General features: G+C 39.5%; 1 protein-coding gene across 3 annotated transcripts in view; it reads left to right on the forward strand.

Moving 5' to 3' along the window:
- The window catches only part of abcf1 (ATP-binding cassette, sub-family F (GCN20), member 1), a 68,095-nt gene that overhangs the window by 49,940 nt on the left and 8,619 nt on the right, over window positions 1-9,536 (forward strand). For all 3 annotated transcript variants that reach the window (XM_048616928.1, XM_020511877.2, XM_048616929.1), the window contains 7 exons: window positions 1,741-1,912; window positions 3,843-3,917; window positions 5,300-5,370; window positions 6,550-6,582; window positions 7,336-7,504; window positions 8,024-8,088; window positions 9,158-9,230. In XM_048616928.1, coding sequence (XP_048472885.1) covers window positions 1,741-1,912; window positions 3,843-3,917; window positions 5,300-5,370; window positions 6,550-6,582; window positions 7,336-7,504; window positions 8,024-8,088; window positions 9,158-9,230 — 658 coding nt within the window. The remainder of the gene's footprint in view (window positions 1-1,740; window positions 1,913-3,842; window positions 3,918-5,299; window positions 5,371-6,549; window positions 6,583-7,335; window positions 7,505-8,023; window positions 8,089-9,157; window positions 9,231-9,536) is intronic.

Here is a 9,536-nt window from a genome sequence, read left to right on the forward strand (position 1 = left end):
TATGGAGTAAGTGCTGTGTTGTCACAATGTTGTCCTATGGTTGAGATGGTAAACCAACACTCATGCTGCACTGAGTCACCTGCTACTTATAGGTGATGAAATCCATAATGATAAGGTCGACATTCCGTGTATTTGCTGAAAATACTCTACTTTACCTCGAGCCCTATGGCTATGCTTGTGCTGTCAGCCTCCCTACTTTTAAGTTGCAGTTGAGCCATATTTTCCTTTCTGAGCACTTCAGGGAGATCCATTGCATGATGGAAACAATACACTCTCTCTTTCTCGTAATTCTATTCCCCTTTCATTTTGTTGATTCAAATGAGCAACTTCCCTTCTTCCAAGCTAATACTGCAAAAGCTTGGAGTGTTCTTTATCCAGCTTTATTTCTCAATAATTGGGTTGAAATAGATCTTCGTTGTCTTCATTGGTCAGTGCATTGAGCATAGGAGTTGGAATGTCATTGTTGCTGCTGTACAGGATTTTGATGAGGCCACTTCTGGAATACTGCGTACAATTCTGGTCACCCTTTTATAGGAAGGATGTTGTCAAACTTGAAAGGAGGCAGAAGAGATTGGCAAGGATGTTGCTGTGACTGGAGGGTTTGAATTATAGGGAGAGGCTAAATAGGCTGAGGCTAAACCTAAGAGATGTTTGTAAAATCATGAAGGGCATGAATAGGGTTCCTATCCATGGGGAGTCCAAAACTAGAGGGCATAGAAAGGAGAAAGAATTACAAAGAACCTGAGGGCTAACTTTTTCGCGCAGCAAGTGGTAGATGGATGGAACAAGCTGCCAGAGGAAGTGGTAGAGGCTGGTACAATTAAAACATTTAAAAGGCATCTGGGTGGGTATATGAATAGGAAGGGTTCAGAGGGATATGGGCCAAATGCTGAAAATGGGAGTCGGTCAGTTGGGATGTCTGGTCAGTGCAGACAAGTTGGTCTGAAGGGTCTGTTTCCGAGCTCTGTGACTCTACATACTTTTTTAAATCATTCTCTGATGGTGTAGGAGCCCCTATGACACAGTGACTGAAGTTAAAGACTGTAAAAATGACTCTACAATCTCGATCCAAAGTGTATCGTCTTGTTGGAGGAATGCTCTGTTACTTGAGAAACACTGAGCTGGACAATCCATTTATTTTTCAAAGTAATGAATAATATTCAAATAATGGTGTGAAAAACTTGTAATTTCATTGACTATATGCTATTAATCAAAAGGAATGTAGGAGAGAACTTAGGAGAGTGGTCGTGTATGCACATTGAAACATGATGAAAATGGGACCCAGTCTTTTCATGGTTAACATTCAGGAGTTGAAACCTATTTATTTACTTTATTCTTTGTCCCCGCTGGGGGTAGCAATGGCCAACTGGAGTGTGCAACGATTAAGTAATTGATTGAAAATGGTACTGTCCCAGTCTGAGAGACACAGCTGCTGCCTTGGAGAGTTTGGGGTAGGCAAATCAAATCAATTTTAAATGTAGGGCTTGAAGGATTGTAGTTAAAGCAGTGGATGGTTTAACTTGTTTGCAACTGCTCTGCTATTAGATTAGAGCATTGCTGAATGTACAGTTTTAATGCATTGGTAATTTTTATTCTTGTTTTGTTGTTCAATTAGACAATTGAAAGAATGAATGTTTTTTGTCTTTTATCCTCAGTAGGTAGACAGACGGTTCATTTCTCATTTCACCTGTGGTTCATCATCTGCTTTTTCTCTTCTTCCAACCAATTTCTGCTTTATAGGAGAAACAAACAAAGGAGGCCCTGACACGCAAACAGCAGAAATGTCGGAAAAAGAACCAGGATGAGGAGTCAAACGAGGCTCCGGAACTTCTGAAAAAGCCTCGAGAATACACTGTAAAGTTTACATTCCCAAACCCTCCCCCGCTGAGCCCTCCAATTCTTGGCCTGCATGGTAAGAATTTGAATAGATGAAAGGTGTCCTACTATGTTTTTCTAAGTAGTGCTGTATGGGAGTTTGGGATACCTCTTTCCCCTTGTATTTTCCTATGATTCTCTAGCAATGGCCGTTAGCTAAGTTTAAAACATGGTCTAGGAGTTAAATTTTACTTTTTGCTTCTTATAGGGGCTTATGGCTTTCAGCTGGAGTGGAAATGCAGTGAACATTGCTCGGGCTTCCATTTGTAACACCGATTATCTCAAAGCGCTTCATTATAGATAATTATTTTAAATCGAAGTCAGCACTTTTTTTTGGTCTGCAAATGCAGCAATTAATTGGCACGTGTCAAGTTTCCTAAAGAATAATGTTTTGGTAGTGACAAAGCATTTTGATTTTGGTAGAGGCAGGAGAAGCAGAAATTGTGTCCACAATATCAGAGACTTAATTCCTCTTCACATGGTTTCATGGGATCTGTTGTGAGCATCGAAATGAACAGACTTTAATCCAAAAGATGCCATGTCTAAAAAAAACTTGATGCTCGTGCACTGACATTGTAATTTATGGTCAGCAGTGAAATGATGATACTTGCTGCTGATCTTGAAGAAAGCTGCCCATAAAAATCAAATGATCCCTGTGATGTGATTTTTGCCTTTCCAAACAACACTAATCCAAGTTTGGTGCCAAGGCAATGTGGTCTGCAGGCATTCTGGCATCAGTGATATTGTCAGGCAGGATATACAACAGTATTATTCTGTCAAAATAGATGAATGTGATGTTCCAGGGCCAGAAAAGTTGCTTACTAATTGTGACTTTGTAAGTCTTTTAAAACATCTTGAAACCCTCAATGATACTACAGCCTAAAAGGGGAAGTTCATTTGAGTTGAGCAATTTGTGATCAAGGACATGAATAATACATACTGTGTGCCTGAGCAAAGAGCCACGAGCAACAACTTCTGGATTTCCATGTGCAATTGCACATGTGAAGGTGTCAGAAATTGTTGGTTTTGCTGTTTATAATAATGGTGAACACTTGAGAATTTCACCATTGTTACAAATACAAAACCTCAATGTGGCTTATACTCATGATTTTTTGCTCTAGAGAAGAGAATGTTGCCAACTGAACCAAGTTGGCATCAAAGACCAAAATGTTGCATGCTCTGCTTTGCAGTAGGTTAGTTATTTTGTGTTTAATGACTGTCTTGAAAATGAGCAGACAACAAAAATTAAGGGATGGAGAAAGACCATTTATCCTGTTGAACTCCTTCATACTCTAGCTTGCCCAGCTTAATGTCCAACTATAATCTTCAATTACCTAAAGTCTTAATTCAACTGCTGTACATTTTTTGAGTTGTTCTAAATTTTCAATTCTGTTATCCCCCAAAATCTTGTTTAAACTTTCCCAAGTTTTAACTTGTGCATTCTTATCCTGTTGACCTTGAAATTTGTTTTTTTTTAAATCATCTTGTGTGCTGCTGACCTGAATGAAATTGTCTTCAACTGTCTTCTTTCTAGATGTCATGTTTAAGCTTTTCAAGTCTTTGTGTCATTCCCTTTTACTCTTTACAGTCACCCTTCTTGCTTTCCTCTGCACAAGGATGTAAGGGGAATAGCAAGGGCCTTCCCTTAGGGTGGGGGAGTTCAAATTTAGGGTGCATATTTTTAAGGTGAGAGGAGAGAGTCTTTTTTTTTAAAAATGAGGGTCAATTTTTTTACACAGGGGTTTGTGTGTGGCATGAGCTTCCAGAGAAAGTTGTGGATGCAGGTAGAGTTACAATATTTAAATGATATTTGAATAAATACATCAATAGGAAAGGTTTGGAGGATGTGGGGCTAGTTTAGTTTGGAAACATGGACTCGTTGGACCAAAGAGCCTGTTTCTGTGTTGTGACTCTAATGTTGGTAGCATTGAATATACTTAATGCACTATTTTTGTCTGAAATTGCAGCTGTTGATTTTGCTTATGAAAACCAGAAGCCAATTTTCAAAAACCTGGACTTTGGTATTGACATGGATTCCAGAAGTGAGTGTCTGTTTTAATTTTCCATTTATAAACTGCTAAGGATGTTTAAAAGAATAAATTTGTATCTGAAAGTAATTATTTAAAAGTTTTATCTTCTGTGGAGCATGTAGAAATGGACACTAGGAGCAGGGTATTTGGCTGTTTGAGCCTGCTTTGCAGTTCAGTATGATTCCATTCTGCTCGATGCCTCTAATAGCTAAAAATGTATCAACCTCTTTCTTGAATATACTCAGTGACCCAGCCTCCACAGTCTTCTGTAGTAGAAAATACCACAGGTTGATCATCCTCTGAGTGAAGAAATGTTTTCTTATCTCAGTCCTAAATGGCCTACCCTGTGTCCTGAGACTGTAGCGCCTAGTTCTCGATTTCCCCAGGCAGGTGAAGATTGTTCCTGCATCTAGTCTGTCTATGACTATTAGAATTTTGTACATTTCATGCAGATTTCTGTGCATCCTTCTAAACTCCAGTGAATGTAGGCCCAGTTGAACCAATCTCACTTCCATATGACAGTCCTGCCATTCCTGAGCCCAGTGAACCTCAATTGCTCGTTTTATCTCCTTTTTTGATAGGAAGAACTTTGTTCTTCCCGTGTTTGTGTGGATTTCCTCCTTTGAGACCCAAAACATCCTCATGTCTAATAACCTGCATGTTTCTAACCAGACTCTTTTGTAGAAGTTCTGTGAACTCTGCTGACGTAATTGGAGCTTGAAATACGCGTAGGAGAGAAACTAAATTAGCTTCTAAACTCAACACTGGTCTCTTCTGAGCAGAAAACAAAGCTAATGGCCTTATATGTTTACTTTACCTGTCATAAGCCAACAGTATAAACATCACTTCATTAACATCCCAGGTTTGTAGTCACCTGCTCTCTGGCACATATTTGATGCAGTCACTGTTCCAGATGGCTGTCTGACCCTAATGTTTGAAGTAAAGACCTGCTGAAAAGTAACCAACGCCTATTTGCCATTATTATGAAATCCAAACTCCAACCATGGTTTTATTAAATTATACACAGTTCATCACAGTTGTATGCTGAAATCTATTCAGGAGGCTCAAATATATAGGGTAACATATCTGGGAGAGACTTGTAGGCTGAAATCTAAGTACGTTTGTTTGAATTGTGTATATGTATTTATCCTGAGTTCCTATTAGAATGCTACCTTGATATTAGTGCATCATAATGAAGTATATTTGTGATAATTGATATCTGCTCTAAAGTTTGTCGTTTAGTGGTACTGTTTTACAGTATTTTAGTTTTGAATGTTTTCTGATGTCAGAATCTGTTGAAGGGATGCAAAGTGAGTCCTTTTGACACACAGAATGTTCCCTGCAACTTAGAAAGTCCCTAGTAATTATTGCTTCTGTTCTCTCCCACCTTTCAGTCTGTATTGTTGGACCCAATGGAGTTGGAAAAAGTACTTTGCTGCTCCTGCTCACTGGAAAGCTGACCCCTGTAAGTTGTTACACAGTTGTGTCACTCACTGTCACTTAATCTCAGTTACATACTGATACTGTTTTTATTCTCAGCATGTTGGTAAAACTTGCAATTCCTGATAATGTCTAGTTATCTTGATCAGATGGTTGTGGTTTGCCTTATTGTACTCCAGACAGTAGATTCATGAGTCATACAGCACGAGAACAGACCCTTCGGTCCAACTCATACATGCTGACCAAGTTTCCCAAACAAAACTAGTCCCACTTGCCTGTGTTTAGCCCATATCCCTCTAAACCTTTCCTACGTTTGTACCTGTCCACATGATTGGACTGCTCTCTCATGAGAGACAGAAAGAGAGGGATGATGGTGGTGATTTAACCTGGGGGTAACTATGCCACAGAGAGTCCTTCCTGTTGATCTGTACTGGTGCAGGAATTGAACCCATGCTGTTGGTATTGCTCTGCATCTCAAACCAGCTGTCCAGTCAACCATTGATACAGGTGAATGAACCGGACTATTTCAGATGACTATTGAGGAAGAGTCAGCCACTTTGTGCATGCATACTTCTAGTTGATTCTTTTAAGCTGAATTAAAGTTCTCAAAATGGTGGCGTTTACACATATGTTCACTGGTCCTAGTTTATTAGAACTGTAATATAACCACGAATTTTATAAAGATCAACAGCGATGTGATTCTTCCATTTGGGTCAATGGCCCTAGCCAAGACTGAGAATTCACCAAACTACAACTCTTGCGCAGCACCCGAGTTGCTATCAGGCCATGCCTTTTAAGCGAGGTACATTTACATTTATAATATACCTCATGTCCACGATGTATTCTCATCTTCTCTCTCTTCCTCTGTCTCTCTCACTTCACTGCCCACCACCACCAACACCAATCAAACACTCTACATCCTGCAAATACAACCGTTGATTTTTAAGGATCCTTCCAACTGGTTCAAATCAGCTATTCTTAGTGTGTGGACTGTATTCTCATCAGTCTGTATGTCACAGTAGTATTCTTGCCGTTGCTGGATATTTGGATAAATATTAGAGAGAGAGTGTTCTGTGTGCATAAACACCAGCTTAGCCTAATTGGCACAAATGGCCCATTTCTGTGCTGATAATTGTAGTAACATTGCATTAGTATCATATGTGTGACTTCAGTAGAATCAAATTCCCTCTTTCTTTGATTTCAGACTGCTGGTGAACAGAGAAAGAACCACAGATTGGTAAGTGTCTGTTCTCGTGTATTAGCTACTGTCACGGAAATAATTCATTATGTTTTAAATAGTTTGTTGCTTCACGTTTGCAAATTTGGCAACTTTTGGACATGGTAATCATTCTGCAAGACTGACAGTGTCACCTGTCTCATTCAGTTAACCATCCCGCTCCTTAATTACACTCTCACCTGATGCTAACATCTCCAGTTGTGTTTTTATGTTGGACGGGTATGTCTGACTCGTGTTCTTGGCTTCACAAATAAGCATTACAGAAGTGATAGTTCATAAACCACTGAACCCTTTAAACAGCATGGGTTGTTTAGTTGGCTTGACGTTGAACAGTCATTGACAATAGTGCCCAGAGTCAACAGGAGGGAGAATCAACCAGGAATACTGCTCCTTAGTAGCATTCTTTGACTCTTGCTAGAAGAGATGTCCAGTTTGGATGTTATCAGACGAGAACTAGATGAGATGACTGCACTTCTCCTTGAAGCTTTGTGCAAATACTTCATTCATACATAAAAGCACAGCCATATTATTGTGACAAATGGAAACTTAGCCCAGTGATGGGGTTGCCCAATAAGGTGGAGGGGAAGTTTGGAAACCTGAAAGATGTTGAGCATGTAGTGGTGTAATGTTGAACTATGGCATACTATGTCTATTTCAGTTTATTTATTATTCTACATGGGGACTTTACTTGAAGAAGCGTTTACGTTGTATTTTTCCTTAAGTTTTTTTTTCTCAATTCCCACCCACACACAGAAAATAGGTTACTTCAACCAACAGTATGCGGACCAACTCAACATGGAGGAGACAGCAACAGAGTATCTCATGAGAAACTTCAACCTGCCATACCAGGATGGGAGGAAATGTCTTGGGCGCTTTGGCTTGGAGAGCCACGCCCACACCATCCAAATCAGCAAACTCTCAGGTACTGAGTGAGAGAGGCTGCCTGGGAGAGGGAGCAATAAGTCATTTATTTTCTTCCAGTCAACTGATAGTGGCAACAAAGGCACTGGTTGTTTTGAATTAACTTTGTGAATAGGATCTGCTCAATTGTTTCGGACTGTTCAACTGTAGCCAGGACGTTTAAAGAGCTGTTATAGTTGGTTGAAGAAATTCAAGCTGGAAGTTTTTATATCTCAGCTGAATGTAGCTAATTTGCTAGCTGAACAACTCAATCCATGTCAAAAACGGGGTGATAGTGTAAATTTTCACCCAAACCTGCTCTCTATTTCTCAGCTTGAGGGAGTGGCAGAGTTACATGGGCACTTTTGAGTTGTCAACTGATCTTTTTAAAATCTGTGCAGAAGAAATCACAAGTGGTCAACTGTCATCAATTAGTAAGTTGAGCTGTGTGGCTAATACACAACACTTTGAACTCTGTGATCATGCTCAACTCCTCATGGTCTGTGGTCTTGTTGCTTATATCACTTTCTTTTTCATACAGGTGGTCAAAAAGCAAGAGTAGTGTTTGCAGAATTAGCTTGCCGACAGCCTGACGTACTAATTCTGGTGAGTAACTGGGCCAGTACTATTTTTTTAATTGCAAAGAATTTAGTTTCCTAAAGGTGTGCTAATCTGTTTTGGGTTCTGTTCCCCACACAACAGTAGCCCTTCAGGCACTCAACTAAGTGGTCTTTCTTCTCGGATAAGCCTTTAGTGAGTTTTACGAAATGTCAGTCATATGGAGTTTCATGACATTGCTGATTTTGTACTTAAGGAATATTAAGTATATAAATACATTCTCAAGTCACTGAATAATGATTACTCACTAAGTCAGGTGTATTGTGGGCAATTGTACCACTTTTACAATAACACTGGACTGACAGCTAACCAAACGCAAACTTCACCAAACTCCGGTGTGTTTTTTTTTAGTGCTCACTAGGCACAATGATTCAGGGAGCTTATACTTTTGGTATGGATATGTTCAGAGGAAGGATTTGTAACTAGACTGTGTTGACTGAGTGCAGCAAGGGACCAATTTAGAGAAATTAGATTATTCTGAGAGCTTTCAGTCTGAGTAACAAATATCAAGAAATCCTTTTGAATCTGCTTATACTGGCATTAGAGAGACCCAATAGCAGAAATGTAAGCTTCTCTTGAAGTTAGTCCTGTGAAATACAGAATTCTTGATAACTTCTCTGAATGGACTTCCCTCAGGTCCAGGTTCAGCATTTTAGTACAATGTTTACTTCATACACATGGTGAGGGAGAGACTGCAAGCTGTCTAACTAAACTCCACATGGAAAAGTCTTCAGCTGTGATACAAGTTAATACAACTGCAGCCTGATGATTGGATATTGTCAGATCTAGAGGTAGGATTCTTCACTACCTTCACGAACAGTCTCCAGCTTTGAGCCTAGCTAGTATTTGGAAAGGATAACAAGTTTGTGATATTGAGTGAAAGCGGAACCAAGTGGTCCACTGCTTCCCATCACCTGTTTTCTTTCCCCATTCCCCCACCAACCATCTCAAAGATCTGTGTAGAAGTAGTTGTACCTATTTGTACCTATTCCTTGCATGTGGAATTGTATCCAGTTTACATTTTAAGGAAATGTTAACAAATCCATTTTTATTGCAGGATGAACCCACAAACAACCTGGACATTGAGTCCATTGATGCTTTGGCTGATGCAATTAATGTCTACAAAGGAGGTGAGTCTGCCCTGTGCTGTCAGAGGGTAGGAGTAATCTAATGCGGGGTTATTTGTGTTTCTTGCCTCACTGCAGTAGAAACAACCTCTTTTAAACTCCGTTTCTAAATCTAGAACAATTTGACCTACAAAGCCCATACTAATTCCTTGGAAGAGTCGTGCAATTAGCTCCCATTCTTTCCTATAGTCCAGTGAAGTTTATCTTCCAAATATCCAAACGTTTATTTTTGAAAGTTGTTGTTATTGTATCAGGTTTCTCCTTATTTATTCTGATCATTGTGAACATCTATCAAATAGCCTCTATAAC

This window comes from Rhincodon typus, chromosome 35 (genome assembly GCF_021869965.1).
Source record: "Rhincodon typus isolate 14 chromosome 35, sRhiTyp1.1, whole genome shotgun sequence".
Classification (NCBI taxonomy): Eukaryota; Metazoa; Chordata; class Chondrichthyes; order Orectolobiformes; family Rhincodontidae; genus Rhincodon; species Rhincodon typus.